A 26,192-nucleotide genomic window follows, 5' to 3' on the forward strand; every position below is an offset into this window, starting at 1 on the left:
TCTGACGTGGTGTCTCAGAGCCACAGCTTGCCTTGGCATAAAGAGCTCATGCGGCCTTTTTTTGGCAGTGGTGCAGGGATCTGTTGCGGGGTGGATATTGTGTTGCAACCCAGCAGTCTTTCATTAGAGGAGTCCCATGGGAATGCTAACTATCCGTTTTATTTCCCTCCATTCATTAGCTAGATTTATTAATGTCCCTGCAGGAGGGCATGCACCATCAAGGGATGCTTTCTGCAGACATGGCAAGCCTGAACGCTGGAGTACAAGAGCCAGTAATAGTGACAGTGGGATGTGGATGCGCCACTGCTACTGGTTATGTATTAGGCACTGGGATGAGGGACATTTGGCTCTGTGTGGCTGCAAATCTGTTCTCTGCTTCTGTCGTGCATGAAGCAGCTGCTCTACCTTTTGCTTTGCAAGTGTTATCTCCTCATCAGCCACTGTGGCAGGTACTCCACAGACATATATTGTCTATAATGACTAGGAGCAAATTATTGCTTCCCTAAAATCTCCAGCTTGTTTTTGTTCAGACAAGGATGGATGAGGATGACTGTTACTGTTGTTTAGCTGGGCAAAGCAAGTCCAAAAGTGACAGAATCAAACAGACACCAACTTTTTGATTCCATGGTGGTAGTCTCGCAAAGATACAGCAGGTATTTTTTTCTGGAAAGCCAAAAAGAGCTCGAAGAGTCAGCCTCTAGCCTGATGGAGGTTCGCTCTGGGTGTGTGAACTTGGGCTGAGGCATAATCCTGGTGTTTGCAGGTGCAAATGGAAAAGCTTCCTTGTGCCAGAGCACAAGGCTGTCCCAACAGTATAGTGAGGATGGACACATGGGGGTCTTGGTTGAAATTGGACAGATCCACGCATGCAAGTCTGTGCCTCTGAACTTTCAGATAGGGACTCAAGCTCTGGAGCATGGTGGCTTTTTTTCTTACCTTCGTTTTGATCAGCAATTCCACCCACAAGCTACAGAGGACTCTTCCTATTGCAGATTTAACCAGAATGAACCTGTTTCTTCTTTAAAAAAACAAGAACAAAACCTGTATCTACTGCAGGAGGTTTTTGATGCGGTCTGCGATGGACAAATGTTACAAATGAGAGTCATGTCATTTGATTAAACTCATTGGACTTAATGGCTGCAAAAATTTAGTCTGCGAGGCCAGTACTATGGAAGACAGCTGTTGAAATACAGTCAAATAATCTTCCAGAGCATTGTGGCAGCTCTGTTAAATCAGTACAATATTTATGAATATGTAAGAAGTATAAGACATTGTGAACTGGTGCCCAGTTTGGGTAGGATCTTGAAGCATAGGTGGAAGTTAAGGCAACAAGAATTATGCACTTGAAGTAAAGCAGGTATCCTGGTGATGGCTGAGACAACTGTGTAAAATGTGAATGCTTGAACAAGGAAGATAGGATCTTTACAGGTGTTTAAAGTTTTTATGTGTATTGGAGACCCTTATAAGGCTCAGATGCGAGTTCCTGAGTGATGCCTACAGGGGAAAGAGCAGTGCAGTGCCTGCCTGTCTGTCTTATGCTCCTGTACAGGTTTTCTTCCTTTCACCGATGTCATCTGCTTGCTCTCAACCTTCCAGGCACTCTGGGTATTTTTTGAAAGACCTAAAAGTCTTTGTTTTTTATCTGCTTGTGTTGGTGATCCTGGGATTGCTCAGCCACGGCCATTGAGCACCTTGATACCATTTTCTCTGGGTTGCTTTGTAGACTCAAGTGCACTTTTCTGCAGTATATGTATTGAGAATAAAGGGCAGCTACCTCAGCAAATTAGCGTGAAAGCATTGGAAAAAATTGTAGAGTATAGTTTTATTTAGGAGTAAAAAACTACCCTTTGTTGCCTGTGCTTTTCAAAAAGTATCGGTGAGGGTTTCTGAGAAGTGAAATGACTTGTCTGTTTGTGCCTTTGGCACTCATCTAAAGAGGTAAATCAGATGCTGCACTGACAGAGATTTACCCCTATGGTAGAACTTCAGCAAGCAAAAACTGGTTTCAGTGATAATGGAAAAAAAAAAAACAAAAACATTCTACATAGTCCTAACTCTGCTGTGTGGTAGTTTTCATTGCAAAAAAAAGTTACCCTCCACATCCTGCAGGTGTACAGGTGTGTGATTCTGTTGCAAAAAAAAATCTGGAGGGCTATCATGCTTTTTAATCAGCAATCTCAGAGCACTGAAACCTAGTTTTATTTACTATCCAAAAAGGCTTTTCTTAGAAGCAGCCCCAGTTCTGAATGCAGCCTGTCCAAACCTGCCTTGTACTGACACCTGCGTCTTGCTGAATGAAACAGCAATCGACGGGAGGCCCACCTTGAATAGTTGCCTTGCGATGTGTCTGCTTGGATTGTCAGAGGCTGAGGTCCCAGGCAGGAAGGTCTGAGCAGCGCGCCTTCAGATAGGGCTGAGGCTAAGAGCCCATCCTGCTGCTGGAGCTTCAGCTGAAAGCTGCCTTTTTGCACCCAAGGCTCAGGTGGGTGGCCGTGGTCATTTGTGGCAGAAATTCGTTTCAAGGAACGAAAGCAAATTTCCCATCTGAGAATATAATAAATGGTGATGCTAAGCTGGCTCCTTACAGCCTCTAAATACAGAGAAAATAGCACATAGTAGAGAAAAAAATGTTTGCTGAGTTAAGTGGGCTATATTTAGGTGCCAAACAAACAGATTTCTGCTTTTGACCCTCCCCCTCACACCCCCAAAACCGCTTTTTATACTGTCTGCAAATGTCTTGGCTGTTCGTGGCTTCTGTTCTCTGCAAAAAGAATAATTGTGAGCAGCAGGGAGAGGACATCTGTTACAGCTGAAAAGGAAAAAAAAAGGCAGGCTCTTAGGCGTACAGCCCCGGTGTCCATCCACGCAGTCCCCTGTGAGTGCTGCATCTGTGGGCTCTTGTAGTTTCAACACACTTGATGCTTAAAATAAAACAAGACCCCCCTAAACTCTCCTCTGTCACTTGTTTGATCCAGACCTACTAATCTGTCCATATGTTTTTGCCCTGTGACGTATCTGGGATTAAAGGTGAGACATCAGGTGTCACACCTGCATGGCAGGAAGCAGCAGGCTGCACAAGCCCGTCTGCCCACCCCTATGCAGGCTGTGTGTTGTCTGGCTTTCCGTGCTGATTAACAAGCCTTTGTAAAGGCCTGATTTTTATATCCCAGAGAGTATGTTAACTCTAATTCCTTCATAAGCATTAACACTTGGCGATTAGAAGTTAGGTTTCATAGCTAATTAAATAGCAAACAATAAGGCAGAGCCTTCAACAAAAACCGGCCACTTAAAATGCCTGTGCTCTCCTTTATTGGGTGTTCACAGGAGGAGGAACTTTCCCCACGTTTCCATCTCAATAACAGAACTGAGTGCAGGTATAGACTGATGAGTGGTTTATATAGAATTGTCTTATTAACCTGAGAGTATATTGCACAACAGTATTTAAAATATGGCTTCTTGCTGTTGGAGATGTCCCAGGCATGTGAGCTCCTGACAGTTCTGAGTAGCTAAAATTCAGTTTAAAACTTTGGTCTGTGTGTTCTCCCCATGGCTAAGCCTGAAGGCTACATGGAGCCCAGCTGAATTCTTGGAAGGTATGGCTGTTGTTTGGGGTTTCTGCTGATTACCTTCCAGCTGCATGTGCTGGGTGGATCTGTCCGGAACGTGAAATGAGAGCACCTGCAAATCCCTGCACCTGCAATTCTGTCTGGCACTTCTTTGTTCTCCTCGACCTCTCCTGACTCTACAGACTTCTCTGAGCTGCCTGGGGAAGAAATATGACAACCATAAAACTGAAGCTCAGGGAGATATCAGGGAGACAGCAACTAAGATTTGGATTGCGCTGTTGTTCTTCAGTGCTGTCTCATAGCACAGGACGGCACTCAGCATTCACTGGACCTCGGAGGCCATGGTAGGAGAATATCAAAGAGGAAACGTCACTAGAAATTCAGTTTCCCAACCAGGGTCAGTTGATGAATTTCTTGGATATTATGGGTTTGCAGCAAGTCACAGCATTTAACTGTAAGTGCTGTTTCCCTCATGCGTTTGCTGCCTTTCCTGGAGTCCTGTGGGGGCTTTTTGCAGTGTTAGCATCTAGCTGTGTAATTAAAGTGGTCTTGTGCTATGCATTTTTTGCTGTGGCAAAATCATCAACGTGATTGTCAAGACTGTTTAATTTGAAATTGTGATTCGAAGATGAAAAAAACCCTCTAGCTGCTTTGAACAGAAGGAGGGAAGATCTGAGGAAAGAGCCTTGTTGGATAGTCGTGTGACATCCTCAGTGATTTGTGTGGTAATGTTCATGGTTGGGTATCACTCCTTTGCAGGAAGATGGCAGAAGGCAACTGTTTTGTGCTGGGGACCCAGGTTAAGCAAACTGGTAAGCACCTTTAACCCCCCTCTTAGCCCTGTTTCCTCCCTTCTCTATCTCAGCAGTTTATTTTCATGCCAAAAGGTAATGCAGAGGTTTTTCCTTGCTTGACAGCTGATCAGGATTTATAGCCGTGGCTTATCCAAACGACCTGTTAAAATGTTATGGAGTGTTTAAAAAATAACAGTCGTCATAATTCAAACGAAGAACAAATAAACACTCATTGTCATGTTCTACCCAGTGTACACAGAACTGTGTGCACACGTCAGCTGAGATTGGAGGGACAAATATTAGTCTGAGATTTCTTTCTCTCTGAAAGGGGCTGTCTAAATATTTCGTTTTAATACAGAGGCATTAGAGCTCCACAAACTGCACCGGTTTACCTGACCTTTATAAATAGAATAGCATTGTATCCCCCCCTTGCAATAAAAGAAAGTAGCATGCAGATTTACTATTCACCATGTATAAGACTTGTTAGATTTTATTCCTTGACTTTAATGGCAGATTGTGCAAGCAGGAATTGGACAGAACAGCACAGCGCATACCAACTCTCTCAGATCACTGCCCAAAACCAACAGATCTGTATACATAAAACTGACAGGTGAAGACTGTTGTGTTTGTAAGGCCTCCTGCCTTTGCTTTTAGCTGACTTCTGTGAGTTACGGTATGGGAGGGAAGAAACACTGTGATATGTTGGGCACCCTGTAATGCTAATGCCACTGACGGCTAAAATCATGCGCTGTAGAGAAAGAAAAATGGGGGAAGCCATATCTTAGTAATGTGTTTAGCATCAGTTTAGGGACATTACAAATAGTGTTTTAGAGAGCTTTTGTCTCCAGGTTTAAAGATGAGCAAGTGACTGATAATTTTATTATTGTAATTAAGGTTTAGAATTGACACAAGTAGACAAAACTGAGTAGTTACTTCAATTGCAAGAGGTGGGTAGCTGTTCTCAGTGTTTCATCATGGAGAAACTACAAAGGTTTTTGCTTCTGGAGTGAATCTGCCTCACAGGAACGGAGGTAAAATTAAAGTGCATTTCCAAAGAGCTGTCTGTGTACTGCAGCTAAGCCAGCTTAAAAAAAAAAACAAACACCAAGTTTTGTTAGATGAGCAGAGGAATTTCATTTAGAATAGGTGAATCCTGCACGACCCAGTGGGTAACCTATGCACTCATGGGTTAGGGCAAATAAGCTGAAGTCCTTCAAAACTAAAGAATATCTGAAACTTGCTCCAAAGGCAAGCTTAAAAGTGCAGTTCTGTAGGCAAGTAAGTAATGAAGCGCGTAGAGATCAGCTGCTGATTTTGGTGTTGTCACAGAGCTGTCTTTTACCTCCAGCTGCTGCTGCTGTTTGCTAGCAGGGAGGAGCTCATAGGCTGAATTCAGGTTAGGGGGAAAAACCCAACAACTGCAAGTTCTGCTGTTTGCTTGTTCACTTGAAAGGTCTGTATATTTTTGTTCCATAAACTCACTAAACGGGAAGTTTTTTACCCAGGAGCTTGTGTCAGTCGCTTTCCTGGCTCATTGGTTTAACGTGCACTTGGGCTGATCTTTCTGCTCTTGAATATGTGTTGTATTAATATATATTCTGAGGACTTGGATTTGCTTTTGACTTTGAGGCAAAGAACTGTCTGAATGTCTTTAAAACGCAGTTAAATGTCTTCTAAGTAATGCTCTTTAGGTCTGTCAGGGTTAAAGTCTTTTGAATTGTTTCAGCTCACTCTAGTAGTTCCTGTTTCCTATTCCCAAATAACTCCTTGGCATGCATATTCTCTCTCCATCTCTTGTTAGTTCTCTCTGTGTATTCCTTCATGTAAATATTTCCAAAACGCAGCCTGCGTTCTGTGGAACAAACTGAAATGTGAGAGAATTGTAGCAATGCTTTTCAAGGAGTGAACAAAACTGCATTCCTAATTCTGTAAAATATGTGGGACAGAGGAAGCTAACTGTTTCCCTAGAGATCCACACGTGGGAGGACCACTCTCACCAGCTCTTTGTGGTACGCTTATTTGCTGTTCCACTTTTGTGTGTGTATTTCCCTCTCCCCCTTTTCCCGCCAAACCTAACGTGAGGTATCACCTACTTGTAGCTCTTGCACACTGAGCCCTCAGGGCCCTCCTGCTTAGCTCAGCTCTGTTTCTAAGCTGGCCGTGTCTTCCTACAGACCTTTGCCTCCTGGCCCAAGGCTCAGCTGCTTGTGTCCTGTTGCAAGCTGTGGTTTCCTCAACCCAGTGAAGGAGCTGAGTCGTGGAAGGATAGAGGAAAGGAAACTGCGTGATGCAATGGGAATGTCAAGAAAGGTACTCAGAGGAGAAAGGAGGGCGACCCAAAGTTGTTGTGCTTGGAGCAGACATTCTTGGTTTTGAAGGTGGTGTAGGAAGGTGCTAAGACATAAGGGTGCTGGGAAAGAGGAGAGTAAATACAGGATAGTAATGCAAGGAAAACAAAATAAGCATGATACACAGTAGGCATGTGAGCAAACTTATTTTCTTTTCATGTGGTGCAGATAAGTGTCACTTGATTGTGCGCTCTTTTCTGGCTTATTCTTTCTGTCTTTTCACTGTCTTGAGAGAGGTGTTTCTCCCCTCCCTTTAGAGCCTTCCAGATGGTCTGCACTTAAGGACCTCGGCAGCAGACCTGCAGCGCTTCTTCATTATAAATTATGGGCAGCAGGGCCATTGATAACTGCCCACAGCTATAACGTATGCTGCAGTGGGTGCTCTTAAATTGGTGCAAGATAAGCCCATCCATCTCCTATGTGTCATACATTGTAAGTATTTTGGGAGAAACGGTGAAGAGTGAGATATTGTTAGCACTTGATGCTGAATTATGGGATACCAATGGCCAAGTAGCGTCTTCCTTTGGATTTCATCTGATATAACAAATCCTAGATGTGGGACATCATTTGTAATGGTGAGTTGGTTTTTCAGGGTCTGCCGCTTGAGGATTAAAAAGATAATCTTTCCTGCAGCTGTTGGAGCTGTCTTGCATTCCTCTGAGTGGGATTCAGGTATTTTGGTATTTCCTCTTGTGTGATTCTTGTTGCTCTTTGTTTACCTACCAGCACATCAGTATGCATCTGTCCTTTTTACTATTGTGCTTGTATTACTGTTATCCCATCTGTGTTCACCCGGTTCTTGAAAGGGGATCCCTCCCCCCTGCTGCAACAGCAGCAAGCTGCAGCTACATTTTATGCACCCTGCCTTTGAGAGCAGAGCCTTGTTTGCTGTGTGCCGAGCCCATCCTGCGATGGCAAATATGTATGTCCCCCATCACTCGTGTCTCAATAGAATGAATCTTGAGCATTCCTGTTTTATTAAAGGAATTGCTTTCTTGGCTCTGGAGGAGGCAGAGTTGCAATCTATTTAATGCATGTTGTAGGCTATACTCCAGAAACAAGCAGTGCCCTTGTTTCCTGTTGAAATGGTCCTGCTTGTAAAGAGCAGAGCTTTCCCTTGGGAGCACCTCAGCATTTCTCATGCTGTGATTATGGCTTGCTTTTCTGCTAGGCTGTAATGCCAGTAGGTTACAGTTGCTTGTAGGGGAGGGTGCCTCACACTGCAATCATCAAAACTCGCTCAGAGGGATGAAGTCCCAGGTGAGCATGCTGTTCCTTGGCCTTACCTTTATGTTGCTGCCTCCTCCTTTTGCTTTTGCACGTGTCCGTTCCTGTTAGCGTTCCCTGAGGGCAAGCGATGCCATAAAATGTGAGGTTACCAGTGTGCTGCTAGTGCAAAAATATCCTCTTCTTTGCAAGAAATAGGATGTTTCCCTTGACAGTGTACTTTCAGGCCAAAGTTCCTGGAAACATTCAAATCCTCTGGAGGGCAGTTATTCCGATCAAAAGAGAGCCATTTCCTAGAGTCCTTGAAATCAATCCATCTTTTCCTTGCCTTCCCTTTAAACTTGGTACCCTTTTGATGTCTTTTTTTTTTTTTTTTTGTCATGATTACTCTTCAAAACAATTATTTTAGCTTCTTTCTGACTTGCATTTACTCTTGTTTGGATGGAGTGGAATTGCAAATATCTGCTGAGTTTGTCTCTGGATAGTATACATGGGAAATAGGGAGGTTTATCTGAATTTCCAGCATCTACAAAGGTTATCCTTTAGTTGGCAGTCTGGTACTTTTTGGGTGCTGCACACTTGGTAGACTTCCTAAAATAAGTTTGAGAAAAGATCGTTGCTGTCGAGATGTTCTCCAAAGCTCAATCAGAGGGATGGTTGGTACTCACACGGTGGAAATACAGATGAGAAGGTAGTACTTTGAATGAATGTGACCATTTGTCCCTGATCTGACTTTGAATAGAGAGAGGCTGCTGGTGGTTGGCTCTTGGTATGATTCCCAGCCTCACTGCTTTTCGTAGGCAGCATACGAGTTTCCTGCTGCTGTTCTGTCTCCATTTAAATGTTATAAAGTTGTATGACTTGGTTCCTTAGAGTTCATACTGTCTGCCAAAAGGTGCTTGTCTGAATGTAATCTGGTTTATTAGTAGACTAGACAGAGCCTGCATGATGGTGCTCCCACAGCTCCGCTCAGGACTGCTGTGTCCCCGAAGCGACCTTTCTGAGAGTGGATCCAGAGGCAGTGCTCGCCTCTAAATCCCCGCAGCCTGCTCCTTGGCTGCTGGGTGAGGATGTTATTTAGGTAATCCTATACTTCCTTCCAGTGTTTGTCTCTCAAAGCATGGCTGCTAACGTCAGTCCTTTCACTGACCCTTAACAAAGGAAGAAATACTTCTTCTTCAATTCCTAGAGATATTTATTGAAGGACTAGGGCTTCAAGTGCTTGTCTGCATTCTGCTCCTGGACACCTATATTATTTAAACCAGGGACTTTGCCAGGCAGCAGAAAAGCAGAAGCAGTGAAACAACTCACGTGGTGACAGTGCCATCCGTCAGAAGTGTTAGGTGAATCAGTAACTGACGTTAAATCTGTCACATCTTTTTTCATAAATCACATTTTTGGTGAAGCCCCGTACTAAACCTACAGCTGTATATTTGCACTGTCGTGATAGCTTTCCTTGCAGATGCTCTTCTGCTGAGGAGGAGAGAAGTGTTCTTGCAGAGCACATTCATTTTGCCTGGACAACAGCACATTTAGAAAAGCTTGCAATGTGTTTGTAGCCTCTAATCCAAGAGACGAGAGCGAGCTGTCTCTGCTCAGAGGATCTCTAATTGGATTTCTGCATCTATTTAAATTAGGTTATCATCCACTTGGCAGATTTCCTGCTTTTTCCACCAGGGTGAAGTCCATCTCTGCAGCAGCTATCTGTGACTTTCTTCTCCAGGGCATCTGAATACAGTTCTCTCTCTAAGTGTTCATTTATCACTGTGAAGCCATGCAGACCTCAAAATATGCTAATAAACTTTGGGAAACTGTTTTAGCTGCCATTTAGCTGCAGTCCTCATACCTGCCTCCAGTCAGCTTGCTGCTTGGAGCTGCCAGGAGTGGAAGTGCATGTGGATAATTGTTTGATTGATGGAGAAACTCTTGCCCTTAAAGTAGGAGGTTCTTTTCAAGATATGTTGCCGTGACCTTCAAGACATTTTGTTTGGATCTCCACGGCTCAGTCTTGCAAACTGAACCCTGCTGGAGGAGTTTGGGTGTTGCTGCATCCCTTGGCGTTGCAGCATATGGGTACATATGTTTTCTCTGCTATTTCTGTTGGTGTGAAAAGTCTCCAGCACAGTTACACTGGATGTGAGCACCAAAACTGAGAGATGTGTGAGAACACCACTCCTCAAAAGACCATGTTGTTTAGCCAAGTGTGTAGCATGTAGCTTGTTCTGTTCCTCCTTTGGCATTCACTTGCTATGCATGTTCACCTTTGATAAGCTGCCCAAAGTTTCTGCTGCTTCCTTCATCTAATAAAGTGGCTGTTCGATCCTGTTGGGAGGTATTGGTAATGGCTTCTCAAAATGAAGCTCGTGTGGGTGTTGTTGAGAGGTGTCAGGCATCTCAGAAGTAGGCAAATTGTGTTGGGAGGAGACGATTTTCTTGCTGACAGTGCCAAACATTTCCAGTATCTAAAGCTGGGTTTTTGTAGGATGGAAAATAGTAGCCTAGAAAAGGGTGGTGAAGATCTGTGGGGTGAGATATATTTAAATACAGGAGTTAACCAAAAAAACTTCCCCAAAGAACCTTGCCTACAGCATTTTCATCCTAACAGTTTTCAATGAGAGAAGTTCAAGGGGAAATTAACATTCTTTTCCTTAAATTATTTTGCTTCTTGAATGTTGAATACCAGCATATGATATAATGAGCAACAGTGTAAACGGACGACATGTTTTACTGATATATTTAGAAGTGCTAAGTGGAGCTCTCTCATCAACACGTTCTCTACAAAGCTCCTCTCTTCTGCAACTACAGGTCGTATTTACATACAAGCAGGATGGAAACATGAGGTTTATTTTCCTTTTTTAAAGGCTTAGATCAGGGCACGGTCTCTTCCCCTGTTGCCTCTCTAGACAAAATGTTGGTTTGAATTGCTTCTAGTGTACTCTTCTGAAGAACGCGTTCTTCCATCCAGCTAAGCAGTAACGGCCTTGGCTCAAGATGTTCCAGATCCCTCCCAGAAATGTTCTCCTGTGACCTAAAGCCGCACCACTGCTGTCTGTGGTGGGACAGGCAAGCACTGTCATGAGTACCAGCAAGCGCAGGGAAGGCTCCGTGTTACTCCACCCTGAACTTGGGTCCTGCTGTATTTCCAGTTAATGGGACAAGAATAGCTCTCCTGAGTTATATTTACATTTCCCTTTAAGAAACGTTTAAAGCGATCTTTGCCCGTAGCCAAAACAAACAGCTAATGCAGAGTTATCAGCTATTAGCGGTGTTGCAGTCGAGCAGGACTGAGACTTTACTAAAAGGTCTTTTCTGTCCTGTTCTGCCACATGGTATGCGAGTCTTAGAAGAGGATCCATTTATTCTTTTGCAAACTGCATTATTAAAGCCGGCCAGCCAGCGTTTCTATTGCACTGCTGTCGTGCAAGAAGTACCCGCTACCAGCCTGCAGTGCCAGATCTGCCGGGGCACTGCAGGGGCAGACCTCCACCTTTCTGTAATTGACTTGTCAGAAATCATTCTCCTAACAACATAAACGCTTTGGTTTCAAAACCACCTTTCCCGAGGGCAGCGGAGCTGAAGTTGGTGGTTGAGGGATTGAACAGTCATCCCTGAAAGTTGTGCTTGCTGCCTCTCTCCTCTGCAGGAGCTGAAGAGACACCCACACTAAATAACAGCGCATTTCGATATCGCTTTCTGATTTCTAGGCTCTTGTTTTTAAACCTCTGTGTGTGTGACTGGCCGTGCAGTGGTATTTGTAAGCAGAAGATGAAGCGTGTCTGGATGAAAAGGTGGCTGTGTGGGATGTGCAGCCTGCCTGTAGATTGGATTGTCACACAGTAAGCAACAGCAATTGTACAGCAAGGCCTTTGTGCTGGACATGACTGGTTTTTGGAGGATGTGGGCTTTTTTGTGCTCAAGGAGAATCTCTAAAGAGAACTTCTGAAATGTCTTATTCAGTGGACTTCACTTGGCTGCTCTTGGTGATGCTGCCCTTGAGGCTTACACATCCATTTCTGTCAGAGGTTTTCTTGCTTTTGTTCGCTGAAGAGGAGGATGTTGAGGTCCCATTCCAGAGCAGCGTGTGAGCTTGTGTTCTGTTCTTATGTGCACAGGGGCTTAGAAACAGTAAAGTGCTTCGGTGGACATGGGCTTTGAGCATTCCTAAACCTATAGAAGTGTGCAGTCCAGGAATGCCTTATGAAAGGGAGGTTTGTCTGGGCACAGGTTAAAGACAAATTCTGCAGTTTTGTTTAATACTTTTTGCAGTGCATTTCTGTTCGGGTGAATAGTTTCTGGAGAGCTGGAGTAGGCCTAATACTGAGCTGCATGCACCTTTTGGAAGGATTTTTTTCTATTTTTTTTAATCCATAGCCACATTTTGTAGAAGTAAACACTATTAAACATTTCAAACAGGCAGTTGTTGTTCATCTGTTGCATTTAATTCAAACTGCATTTTTACAGCAGCAAAGAAACAGAACAAGAATGATGCTGTGGGTTGCAGTGCTGTTGAGCCAGGTCTGCCTATCAGTAAATGCTAAGTCCTCACCTCGCAGGGAGCTGCATTCTTACTCATTCTTACTGCTGCAGGGTTCAGCCCTGGCAGCGAGCTCCAGTTTAAAATGGTTTTGGTACGCAGCTGTGGCGTTGTACATGTGGACACTCTGTCATTCAGATCTGCTTCCAGGTGCTCTCTGTTGGTGTCACCTAATGGATATTCTGTACTTCTTTTGTTTTTTCTTGACCGCCCTTTGCTCTCTGTTTGAATTTAAGGCTTGCGCTAACTCCCCTGCAAACAAACGCTGTGCCTGTCTAGTGCGGGTCAAGGAGGGCTCTCTGATCCTGCAGTCTTCCCTGGATGTATGCTGCAGTAGTCTTTCCATCTTCCCTTAAATTCTTCCTTTCCTTACACTCAGCAAGCAGTTTTCTGATGTTGAAATAAGACCTTTTGGGACAAAGATTAGCTTTTGGTTCTGATATTGATCATACATGCCTGAAGGTACCTATCTAGCGTGAAGTATGTAGATTTTGGCTGTGAGTTAGATGACTGAGACGACTATTAATTTTGCACTTTGTAAAATGTAAATTACAGACAGAGTAATGATAGGCTGTACTATGGGGTTTGGTATATCACTGTGTGCATTGCCAACCACTGGAGGCTTAACTTATCTTCTTATCTGGGGCTGCACAACACTTCAGGTTGTATCTTCTGCCTTCATGTGTCAGTCTGTGTTGCCAACAGGTGTTAGCAGCAGGGCTTTGAGCACCATTCTAGAACAGATTTCGTGTTTTATGACCACTGCAATAAAGCAAACCGTTAACACTGGCCTTTTCCAGCACCTGTGCAGAGTCCCTGCGTGCTGGGACTAGAACTGCAAATGAATTTTTTTCCAGGCTTTTTGCTCTGAGGTTGAGATGCTGGGCAGCTGTCTCTGGAGGACTGGAGCAGCGCCTGCTTGGGGCTGGGCGGTGTGCAAGGTAACGCACTTCTGTATGCTGTTCTTCTGAGGGGCACTCACAGCCTGGCACAATTGTTTTCATGGATGAAATGCATTTATAGCAAACTTCTTACGGTGCTTTTTGCATGGCTTCTGCAAATTAGGATGCAATTAGCTTGTTCCTACTGATGCCTTATTAGTTAGCATGATGGGCTTAAACTCATTTGGGAACGGATGTATCACAGATGATTATGCCCTTTTTACTTTTTAATTTTCCATTGCTTTTGATCACTGTTTTTTTTTTTTCAGAAAACATAGTTGCAGATTTCTGCCTCTGGAAAGTACAGATGACAGCTTCACTCTCTGCTCTGAATGGCCCTCTGCATTAGGAGCCGTTCAGTTGAGCCCTAAGTAAATATTCCCCAAAGTGCCCCATTCCTGAAACAAGGTCACTCAGAAGTCTGTTCCATTATAAATACTGTAGGTTTATTTTGTTTGCGGGTTATTTCTATTAGAAACTTGAATTAAAAAATGCAGACTAAATACTTTTCAACAGTAAGAGATATTGAAACAGCTGTGTCTTGTTTAAACCACTTGCAGGAGTGTGTTTTTGACCATTTTAGATACCTTTTGTTGCATCAGTAGGTAGACTTGTGTGTTAACACTTCTGCAGTGGATGCAGTTTTCAAATAGTAATGGAGATGATTAAGGAATGGTGTGGTTCACGAAAGCATTGGTTCCGGGTTAATTGGGAATTATGAGCTAATTTATATGCTTTGAATTTCACGTCGTATAAAAATAAATAGAGAAGAAGAAAAATCTATTTACCTGGAGCTTCATCTGTGAATTTCATTGAAATAAAGCTGTGTAATAAAATAATGTGGAAATTGCTGAAGGCCCTGTATGCACAAGTGTGCGGGAATGGTAATCTACATTGCATGAATAATTTTTTAAATTATTAGACTGACGAATACTCTCTTTCAGGGAACAATAGAGTAAATCTTATTGTAGCTATGACAATGTATTTTTAGTATCAACTAATTTTCAAATACGTCAAGCTAAGCTTTGCTTTTTTTTTTTTTTTTTGAGGTGGATGGAATATTTCTAGATGAAAAGGTTTGTGGCTTACTAGCTACAGAGTGTGGTTTGGTTTGATGCTAATATGCTCAAAACATGCTGTTTGGGTCACAAGGTGCTTTTTCACTTCACAGGCACTGCTCTGGGGCTGCTGGAGGTGCTTTTCTCTCGCTCTGGGCTAGTTGTGTTTGAAATCTCATTTTAACTAACTGTCCTTAAATAATAACACCTATTTTGGTCGTGTTCAAGTGCGATAGAGCTATTGCCCAGAATGTTCAGTATTTAGTTTTAAGATGCTTAGATGTTGGGAGGTGGAACTGCTGTTGATGTCCTGTGCTTTCCCTTCTAATGCTGGCACACTTCTGCTGTTAAAAGCATTTGAATGACTCAGTGGATCTCCGAGCTTCAATTTCCCCAATATTTCTATAAGAACGGCTCCAAAAGTAATGCCTCCTATTTTATTATGTTGACCGGTGACATCAGAGGTTCGTGTTGGTGGTATGGCAGTAGAGGCTGAACCTTCCCACCAATATCCTGTTCCATGTTGTTGCTGTGTGACAGATGGCAGCAGAGGGGCAGTCTGACAGAATGGCGTCTGACGTGGGAGTGTGTATGAAGCACAGATGTGTCATTGAATTCCTCCATGCAGAAGACATGGCACCCGTTGACATTCATCAGTGCTTGCTGAATGCTTATGGAGACCAGCCAGTGGGTGTGAGCACTGTGAAGCAGTGGGTGGTGTGGTTCAGCAGTGGGAGCAGCAAGGTGCCATGTTCTGGGTATTCATGCGCAGCTGTCACACCAGGAAAAGAGGAGTGTCTCAATCAGCTCATTCATATGAATTGGTGGATTACAACCAGGGAACTGCGTACAAAGCTGAATATCAGCCTCAATGAATTGGAAACAATGGTGGCAATGTTGGAATATCACAAAGCTTGCAGCATGTGGATCCCACAAATGCTCACACAGAAACAGAAGGAACACTGTATGCAAGTTTGTCAGGACCTATGGAACCAATAGGAGGCTGAAGGTGGCAGTTGCCCGGATTGCATCATTACCAATGACAAGACGTAGTGTCACCACTATGAGCCAGAGTCAAAGTGGCAGTTCATGAAGTGGTGACATGTGAATTCCCCATCTAAGATAAAGTTTGAGACACAGCCCTCAGTGACTAAAGTGATATATGTTGTATTTTGGGATAGGAAAGAGATGATCCTTCTGGATTTCCTAGAACTTGGAAAAGTCATCAATTTTGACCACTACTTCACAACCCTGATGAAGCTGAAGGCTCATACTTCCAGTCAGGCCAGAGAAGAAGACGACAACCTTTCTCCTGCAATATGACAATGCCAGATCTCATACCAGTTTGAAGACTGTGCAGCACACTGCTAATCTTGGCTGGACTGTCCTACCACATCCACCACGTAGTCTGGATTTGGCACTTTGTGACTTCCTTTTGTTTGGACTGTGTAGGCAACGTTTTCTTAGCACCTATGCCATCATAACAGCATGAAACAGTGGGCCACCTCTGTTGGTGCAGATCTTTATGAGCGCAACATGCAGGATCTTGTTCATTACTGGTGAAAATGCACAGCTAATGGTGGTGATTATGTTGAGAAGTAGTGTTTTGTAGCTGAGAATTTGCTGAGTGTTATTGTGCTCTTTGTATCTGTTGTAGTTTCCGTGGAAATAAATAGGAGACATTATTTTTGGAGCAAGCTATGTATGTGTAAGAGAAGAGGCTTTTGATGCCATGAATCTGTTGGTTAGAGGTACTCTGAGGCTTCACTCAGGATACTATTAAACTCACAAATTCCAAACCTTTGGTCATCTTGCATATATTTTGCTGCTTCTCCCCAGAATGGATTTGTAGCAGATTTTTAGCTCTTCTGCTGCCCCTTTGCTACTATTTAGACCAGGCTTCCCAGATCCTTTCAAATCCTTTGTTGTCCTTGATTCCTACAAGAACAGCGTTGCTTCTTTCTGTGGGCCCTAAATTAACAGGGAGGTCCAACATACCCATGTCTGAATTCCTTGCATCTCTTGTGTCTGTTTTTCTAAGCATCCCTCGTGAAAGGCTGACTTTATTTTATTGGGCAGACAGTCTCATTTTGAGCCTTGCAATGGAACAAATGGCTGGAATTGGAATGCTGGCTGATATGACTACCGTGAAAGCTTTTATTATGCTTTCTTCTTCAGCATGCTGTTTGAGTAATGCTAGTAATTAGTGTCTTTGTTATGAGGCTTATGGGGACCTGTGGGGGTGGCTGAGACCAAAAGAGACATAGAAACAGCATAGAAAGTCTGCTTTTGCTGTACTATGTGGAACAAATAAGGAAAGCAAGTTATTTGCTTTATAGCCAACCTTAAAATTATCAGCCTCTACGCTGCTGAAAGCAATGAAAGAACAACACAAATGTTTTCTTCCTGGTGGTTTTTATTTGCTTGTACAAGGAATTAGAATGATAGCACATGAAGTTAAACTAAATTTCTCAAGAACAAGGTTTCTGCAGCAGTCCATTCCTTCTTGCAGACGATGCTTGAAACCCAGTCTACTTTGCATCCAATGCTTCAGTAGGTCAGTGCCGATGGCCTCTCATGTGAAGTCAATCATTTAGGAGAAGTGGGTGGTTTTAGGAACTCTGACTTTGTCAGGACCTAGATGTAGCATCCTCACTTGCTTCTTTCCGTAAGTTGCTCTAGAAGGTCTTGCAAAATGTCATAATGAAGTAGTTACAGTCAGATTGGAGGCTTCACCTGTGTTGTCAGAGACAACCGCTTCCTTTCTAAACCTTGCACAGTTTAGAACTTCAGACTGCTAAACCAATTGCATGCCAGGCCAAAATTGAGTGTCTAATTTTGTGCGTGCTAAAAACACTTCTGAATTTTCCTGTTAGTTGTCAAAGCAAAGAATTGGTGATGTTTAACAGTGCTGCCTCCTCTGCTGGATGTCATGGTGTTTGGAATTTGGTTAATACCTAGGGAATCACTGCAGTATCACACACTCCTGTATTCTCCAGTTTGTGTGATTTAATAGGAATATGATAAACTACGCAGTAAATCCTTGGACTTCTTGTTTGTGTTTCCTTTCACTTTTGTATATGGAAGATATTTTGGGTAGCTCTGTTATTCTTCAGCGTTATTACTGATGTAGCTAAAAAGGGATCTTGCAATTGCACGAGGTCTATTTTCATTACAAAGCTGTATCTAAAATTATTTACAAAAATCATTACAAGTTAATTTTTTTTCATCTTCTCTGATTCCATCACATTTTTAGGGAAAAAAATCTGGATTTTTTTTTTTCCCAAAGAAACAGTCACTGAGTCACTGTGTGGTTGTGCCAAACTTTGTGTGCTGTTATTCAGCTTAGTGGATGGACATTTGGCTAAACTCTGCTTTTTTTTTTTCCTATTGTGCAGGTCCAAGGAGCTAATAAAGGAAGCAATCCTTGACAATGACTTCATGAAGAATCTGGAGCTGTCTCAGATCCAGGAGATTGTGGATTGTATGTATCCTGTGGAGTATGGCAAAGACAGCTGTATCATCAAGGAGGGAGATGTGGGTTCCCTGGTGTATGTCATGGAAGGTATGGTTTCAAAAGCTGATATCTTTTTCCTTTATTTTCCAACATACATGGAGATGAAAACTTTATTTCATGGGAAAAAAATCATTTTGAAGAAAGAGACTAAAGACATTTTCTAAATATGGTTGTTGAAGAATTTGTGTGAACTACTTTTGCTTGGAAAATTCCATGCTGGAACTGTGTGCCTCCCTATGTAAGGAAAGAAGGTTAAAGCTCTTAACCCAGCACTGAGATCTGTTGGAATAAGCCACCACTAAATATAGTTCTTGGGCTTTGGGGCAATACCTATGCTTTGCCATATCAATGATTGGCTTAACAGAAATGGTGGTGTTACGGAAATGGAAAGTGACTGTAAAAGGAGACTGTGGTAATAGCTTGCTACCTTATAGACTGTTGTGAGAATGAGCTTTTGCATGTTGATGAAGTACATGGACATCTCTGCAGAAGCAATGTGTTTCATAATAGAAAATGATATTTTTCTGCCCTGTGCACAAAATGAGTGTAGCATCTGCAGTTTAGCATGCCTGATATGTCACAGTATGAGTTGTGGCAGGGTTTTATCTTGGTGAGATGTGAGCGCAGCAGTGGACGTTCTGTTTTTGGGGGTTGTTGGGTTTCTCAGAGTCTCATTGCTGGATGGGTGTTGCGAGCACTCTATTTTTCCAGAACGTCAGCTATTTGCATTTTGTGTCTTATTCTTTTTGCGTTCTTTAGCTTTGTGTGTTGAATTGGGCATATTTACTATAGGTATATTTTTTCATAGGAAGTTTGTGTTTCATCTGTAGGAGTTACTAGGCTTGATCAAACCTGATGTCCACCTACTGCAATGTGCACCTATCCCTTTGGCTAATGTCTAATAGTGAGTTCTGAGGCAAATGTTGCTGTTTTAATTCAGTTAATGCAACAAATGAGTCCCCATCTTGGTTTGATACAGTGCATGTAGATACATACTTACAAAATCTCTTGGTGCTCCTTAGGACGGAGTAGACCTGCAAGCATTTTGTCCAGATAATACAGAGAACAGAGGTTTCCTGTTTGTCTGTTTGTCTGTGCCTTTTGAGCAAATATGAGAAGACTTCAGATTATGTACAACTTGCGTGTTTCTGTGTATTTGCACATGCACAAATTAATTTCTTAAATTGTCTTTTAAACAAAAATATTTTCTAGGCAGTAAGCCATCCTTTTAAACATGGTTTCCTGCCAAAGTCTTAATGCTGTATAGTTGCAAATGCTCTTCACTAGTTTCCCAAAACAGCTTTAAGGTTCTGCCCTTTTAAGGTTAAATCCTTTCTCATGGCACAGCTTTAAGTCCTCCAGCTTTTAATATTTACATATTTTCCACATTCAGATGGCATCTTGCATTATGAAGTAGTTAGTGGGAGATTCCAAAGCAAATATATGCCCACCCCAGCATAACATGGAAAGGTGTAGGTTTTTCAGTCTCACATTTTGAATACAGAAACCACTTTATTGGGGTGCAAGATTTGTCTTAGCACCAGTAACAAACTGTTTGAAAGCAATACTTTTTGTTTGTTTGTTTGTTTGTTTTTGTGGTAAAATAATGAAGCTTTGATATCACACAACTGTTTGTTTCCCAAACGCCGTCGCTGTGTGACTGGGTTTGGATGGTATGTACCATGTTGTCTCCTGATGAAACCTCATAACAGCAGGGTGCACTTATCTCCTGTCCAGTGCTGTTGCATCCTTTGGAGAGGAATTCTGGGGGATTTGTGGGCAGACCTTTTCCCACTGCTGTTTGAGGCACTGAACATGACTTGTGACTTGGATGGCCTTTATTTTATATACCTGATGTTGTACTATTACTGTGGCTTTCCTGAATTTACAAGATGTTTCTAATTATTGCTCCAGACTCTGTCCCTTGACTCATCTTCTGAAACAACTGTATGTCAAAGAAAACCTCATGGCTTTTGAGCTCTTCAGCTTATTCCTGCTCTTCTGGCAGGTCTGTGTGTGTGAGGGCAGGATTGGCTCACCCCCAGTATTTGGTTGGTCTTGTGATTTAATTTAAGATTATTTAGATAGCTATGTAAATACGTATAATGCTTCACAAACAAAATTATGTAGAGTTTATAGTCTATGTTTAGGAGTAATGCAATGAGTGACGGTGAAGTAATGGAAATGAGAGATGATGTTATCAAATGGCTTGGTTTATAGTTGTTACTGTGGGCTCATTTGCTCTTTTTGGCTTATCACTGTATCCTTTCAGCTATTCAAACAAACAAACAAACAAAAAACCTACAGCCAATCAACTATGAACTTTATTCTTCACGGAGTTCTACTGAAAAAAACCCTATCTTTATGAATATTAGTGAGTGATGTTTTATTTTCTCAAAAACTGCATGAGCATTGCAAATGTTGTTTCGATGTATTCCCCTTTCCTTCCTTGCTTGTGATGAATATGAATACAAATTAGTCATGTTGAGCGTTTGATAACCAATACTATCATGCAAATTTCTAATTTACGATTCAACATTTAGATAGAGCCTCTTACCAGAAGTCTGGGTTATATATGGGTGATGTTCCCTTAGACTAATTATAAATCATAATTTAAGTAAGATGGATTTGAAAACATCCATCACTTTCATTATTGCTTTCTGCATTCCCTGATCACTGTGAAGCAGCAGTAGTCTCCATTTTAAATTTTCACTTATCTTCATAAAGCTTATTAGACCTGCAGTGTCTACAATAATTATGATCTCTGAATATTTGGGTTCTTTATCCTGGATGCTTACTTATGTGACACCTGCTGTGCGTGGTGAGTCTTAGAAGGCTGAATAATGATGAGCCCCAAACTCTTCCGTCTTTACTATGGCTTGATTATGGTTTCTGAAAGTAATTCTGGTGTTGCTATATTCCTGGGGTGAAAATGACCATTGTAACTCATTGAAGAGTCAGGAAAAGTCTTGTCTGCTTTTCCGTTCTGTCTTTGATCCAATCAGAAAGATAATTCGCTACTGCCCAATACCAGGTTTGGGTGAGCTGTCATTTTTTATTCATGTGTTTGCCCGCTCTGGCAGGTTTGATTCTTTCCACTCTGGTTTTGTGCTCTCATGCATGCGGTGATTGAGTAAAAACTGTGTTCTGTGTCCTATTATTTTTTACCTTGCATCAGATTTCCTGTCCTCCTTGTGTTTCTTTTTATTTTCAGGAGCGCTAGTACAAACTGATTGTGCTCCAGAGATGACAAGTTGTTTAATAGAGTGTAGCTTGAGAAAAGACTGAAGTTACTGAGAGCACAAGGAGAAAGTCTTCCATATATTTCCATATATCAAAATTCAAAGCTGAGCAGGGAGAAGTGAAACACAGTATGGGAAGATGGGAGGATATTGGAAACTGGGATAGTCATGCTTGTTAGAGAGCCCTCCAAGGTTGCAATCCTCTGGGACAGCCTTCCTGCATGGAAGCACATGGGGTCCAGCTCACGAAAGCCCAAGGATCACCATTTCTCTTGCAGCACCCAAAAAGTTGTCTTGTAGCTGTGTTTGAAGGTGAAAATTAGTTGTGATATAAGCAAGTATTTATTGGGGGCTGAGATTCTTGGAAAAAGGAGCTCTGACCACCTACAGCAAAAGCATGCCTTTGGGTTGTTGAAGCTGGGAGTGAAAAGAGGGATGAGTGATCCTTGGCTTATGCATATGAACTAGTCTCTGCTGGCACTCTGACTGCAAGTCAAGCAATTTTGAGGATAAAATAAGCTTACCAAAAATACTACCTTTCTTATTAGTGTGTGTGCTGCTCTAAGAGTGCCTCATCAGGTTTTTGTCTTAAAATTGAGGTTTCTTTCGGAGTGAAAAAGGAATTATCTCTGTTGGTCAATTGTATTCTGCCTCTAGAATTGGTTTGCCACCTCTGTTTTGTTTTAAGGTTAAGAAAAAAAACAGAAGTTCTCCAAGCTCTGGTTTTGGACGTTTAATTTGGTTGACTTAAAGCCTTTTTTGGGGAATTACATTTCTAAAACTTTTCAGAACTTACTTAAGAATTTGAAAACCTGGAAAGGTCTCTTTCTGAGAGATGCATCTAGATCTGTACCGTGTTGACAGCTTTGAGTTATGTGTGGGTGTTACCTCGCACTAATGAGGATAAATGTGATATCCCACATCTGAAACCAAATGTTTCCTCTTTTGCTCCCTCTCTGTCTGAACCTGTCAGCTGCAAGATGTCACATTTGATGGCTGCATTATGAAAGGAAAATGTGTCAGCAGAGCTGCAGATAAATCAGGTGACAATGTACAAGTTTTAGGCTCTCATGTGAATAACAGCCATGCCACTATAAACAGACGTTCTGATTTTTTTTTTTAGAAACTGTATTAACAGGTGTAAGGAGTCCTTCTTTCATGTTGGTTTCTATTCCCATGAAAAATGGAAGGAATAACACTGTGAGTGGAGTGGAGAGGACCTAAAATACTTGAAATGACTGTTCTGTAGCTTAGGATTTTGCGTTGGCTGTGGGTGTGTGGTAGCGTCCTCCTTGGCTCTTTGTTCTTCTGCAAATGAATACTGAGGTTGCACTAAAACTCCAGAAGCTGGGCTGAGGGAAACAGCCCCTCCAACATCTGTTAGGCTCCCAGTGCTGCAGATATGGAAAGGGAAAAAGCAGCTTTGAGGAGAGCCCATACTGAGAAACAGTCTACACTTTCCACAGCCCTTATTTTAATAGTTTTTCCTCTTAAATGTCCTTGAATTTCATTTTATTTTCATCTTCAGTCAAGAGGATTCTCTTCTGGGAGACTTTGTTCCTTACTTTACTCTTCATAGCTTCTCCAAAGTGATGAAACATCTAATTATGTCTTCCCGTGTGGGGATGGGGTTTGGGGCGTCAGAGAAGAATCGGGAAGGAACATATTCCTAGAAAGTGCAGGATTTGCAAGGATATCAAGCGCAGAGTTTGCAGAGGAAGATGAATACTGTCACTATAGCCGTGTGAACTGCAGAGAGGAATGCAGGAGGTTGTAGGAGATGTCGCAGCGGAAGTGGCAGAGCTGTCTCAGATGAGATCCTCAGGATCTCAGAGCAGCTCCTCAGTCTTTTGGGATTTCTGCCAATGAATCAAAACCAAAAAAGGCTTATAGATACTGTCTGTCTTCCACAAGACATCAGCATGATGCTGCCTGGAGGTTATCATAGCTTTTGCCTAACTTTTGTGACACTATAAGGTTCTATTATCATTCTGCTGGCCAGAGTTCTTCATTCTCATTTCTGAAGGTGTGCTGGAGCACATCATCCTTTTCTCTGCTATTTGCTTTTGGCAACTGTGCAGTTATGTTGTTTTGTTTTGTTTGTTTTTAACTGGAGAATGATCACTGCAGGCTCTTGGCTTCTATACAATCATGCACAAATATTGCATTCGGTCTGGCTTTGCGTCACCCTCACACTGCCCCCTCTTTTGTCTCTTTTTATGGACTATTTTCAGTAAGAATCTGATTTAATAGGACATAATTGCTCTTCTAGCCCTAGGGTCTTCTGAGTTAGTTCCTTCTCAGAGGATTTGGTAGGGTTATTTTTTCTAAAGGAGAGGGAGATGGAGAACAGAGATGAGTTTTGGATTTAAGGAGGTTCTGTGATTTGTTCCCAAGTACAAGTGCAGAATGGGAACAATAATGCAGTCACCTCAGCGCAGCGTATCTTTTGACCTTCACCACATTTATTTTTGTATTATTGTACATTGTGTTTGCAAGGCGTCCCTTACTTTATAATGGCCTGCTACTATTGCTGTCACCAAGCCCCAGTGTGCAAACTTCTCCTGGCTCTGCTGGTGCTCTCCAACAGTGATGGGGTGGTCATTGTTCATCTCATCATAAGGGGCACTGTGTGGGAAGGAGTCAGTTAGGTATTTGTGACAAAGTGAGATTTCCTGCACAGCATGCCAACAGATCCATCGTCTCTGAAGAAACAACCTCTCACAGTACTTTCCACTAGTTGTGTAAAAATCAACTGTGGCATCAGTTTCTTTTTCCACTCGTCGACTTAATGTTTTCTGCCTTTTCTTTTTCATCATGTTGTAGAGTCATCAAGGTTTTTTGTGCAGTCTGAGAAGCTGTTCCTCTCTGGCATCCTGCAACCTTTGTGGGTTCCCATGAAATAAGCCTGTTTCCCGAGGAAATAGGTGGTTTAGTGGTTCTCTTTCCTCTGGGAAATTTTCATACCCTCATCCCTGATTCCTCTGCAAATCCAGTTCAGTACTGACACGATCAGATATCAGGACGCGATCCTTTTGTAAGGCATTCCAAATTTAAGAAATTATGTAGGACTGCTGTCTTCACTCTTAAAGAGTTTCACCTCACTGCAGAGCAAGCTGTATTAGGACCTTTTGGAGGGGGCAGTCAGAGATATCACTTGTCATTCCAGGCACGTAAAGCATCTCAGAAGCCTTCAGTTGGATACTGGCCTTTTGTGGAGCTAGTGTTATTGCAAAACTTGAAGACCATCCCTTGGGCAATGCGGATGCATTAGAAGAGTATTCCTAAAGCTCCTTACAGTGTGAATTTCAATGTGGATCCAAGGAGCGAGGGAGATTGCCAGCCAGGTTTCTTTAGATGTTCCATCATTGTGTGTGTTCACATCTCATGCTTCATCCTTCCAAGTACAGAGTTCTGGCAAGGAGTCTGTAGGGCAGAGGAGTGGAGGGCTGAGATCTTAGGATTGTTCAGGTGTCTCACTGTCGTTACACACTCACTTATTGGTTGGTATTTCACTTGAGGATATCTGTGGGGTTCACTCCACTCCCTTGGAGATCAGGCTTGTTTCTAGCAGTCAGTTGATGTTTTGAGATTGTTTATCATTTGGCCTGAATGTCTACAAAAAACCTGGTAATGTTACTTCGAGTCCTGCTCACCTTAGGGGAACAATTCTGTTGGCTTTGACATTGTTTAGCAACTGCACGTGTACTGTTGTCCCATAATACCACCATGCCCCAGTCTGAGGCATGCTTTTAATGAATGCAGCATGAAAATTTGGAGCTCTCAGAAAGTCACCATAACTTAAGCACCAAGTCAGGGAAGCATTTGCATGATTGCTGTGGCACTCTGGATCTCAAACTAAGATCTGCTTCAGCATTTCAGTAGGGGCTTCATGCATCCTCAGAGGTTTCTGGGCATTATAAAAGTAGAAAATATGTCACTGATAATGCAAAAACCTGCTTGTTAACTTCTGAGGATTTCTTACTGAAATTGAATGTTGTTCCCCCTGCTTCCAGTTGGAGTTATTACAATTCATCATGAAATTTGATTCATTTATTTTCCTTTTTCTTTCCCCAGAAGTCAAAACAAAGCATATTTATTGGTTAAAAAATCCACAACTAATTATCACTGTTCATAAAAGTAGATGAAGTGCAGGCTTTGGCAAGGATGCTGCATTGCTATGGCTTGGCTTTGCACTCTTGTGGCCCACTCTGTGTGAGCACCATTACAAAGGTTCATTCTTGTATTATTCCAAATTAATATATCAACTTAGAACTTGGTTCTAGCACTCCTCCAGGATAGGATATATTGGATGTTCAGAGCTTACTGTGTTAGAGCCTTGTGTGTGATCCATCTCTTAGAGAAATGGGATTGTTGTGCACTTTTGTTTTCACACATGGTACATACAAAAGCAAGTGCTCCACCTTTATCATCCGGTTTCTTTGATTTTACAGTGTCTGAATAACTGACTCTCCTTAATGTAGTTACTTATTCATATTGGACAGACAGAAGTATTTCTTGTGCTTATTTAATGAAACGTTCATGAGGTCAAATAGGATATGAAATTATGACTGTCACAGAGGTGGTGCTTTGTAGACAGTGATTGTGCTCATGATTAGATACAGCTTGTATAAAGTAATTATTTCAAGACTACAAAACTGACTCTGCGTTTAAAGTATGGGCTATAGGGATATATAAACAAAGTACAGGAATATTGCTGCAGGGGGCTACAGGAGATGCTCTCTTTTACCCTGTCTCCAACAAAATTGCAAGTTAGTATGCATCTTAGTAAGAGCTCGTATGAAACTGATAGACTTTGTTAGCAATATTGCTGAATTGGAGCAAACCAGGCTTTGTAGAAAGAAAGATTATAGTGTTTTGTAAAGATGGTGGGGATGCTCGTTGTCACCTGAACTAGGACTCAGGAAAGAAAGTCTGAATAAATCTCACAGGTATTAGAATCCA

At 42.2% G+C, this 26,192-nt stretch overlaps 1 protein-coding gene across 3 annotated transcripts in view; it reads left to right on the plus strand.

Annotated features, from left to right (window-relative positions):
* The window catches only part of PRKG1 (protein kinase, cGMP-dependent, type I), a 390,857-nt gene that overhangs the window by 34,465 nt on the left and 330,200 nt on the right, over window positions 1-26,192 (plus strand). For all 3 annotated transcript variants that reach the window (XM_003641459.6, XM_046943176.1, XM_015278706.4), the window contains exon 2: window positions 17,867-18,033. In XM_003641459.6, the coding sequence (XP_003641507.2) occupies window positions 17,867-18,033 (167 nt within the window). The remainder of the gene's footprint in view (window positions 1-17,866; window positions 18,034-26,192) is intronic.

The sequence above is a fragment of the Gallus gallus genome, chromosome 6, assembly GCF_016699485.2.
Source record: "Gallus gallus isolate bGalGal1 chromosome 6, bGalGal1.mat.broiler.GRCg7b, whole genome shotgun sequence".
In the NCBI taxonomy this organism is placed as follows: Eukaryota; Metazoa; Chordata; class Aves; order Galliformes; family Phasianidae; genus Gallus; species Gallus gallus.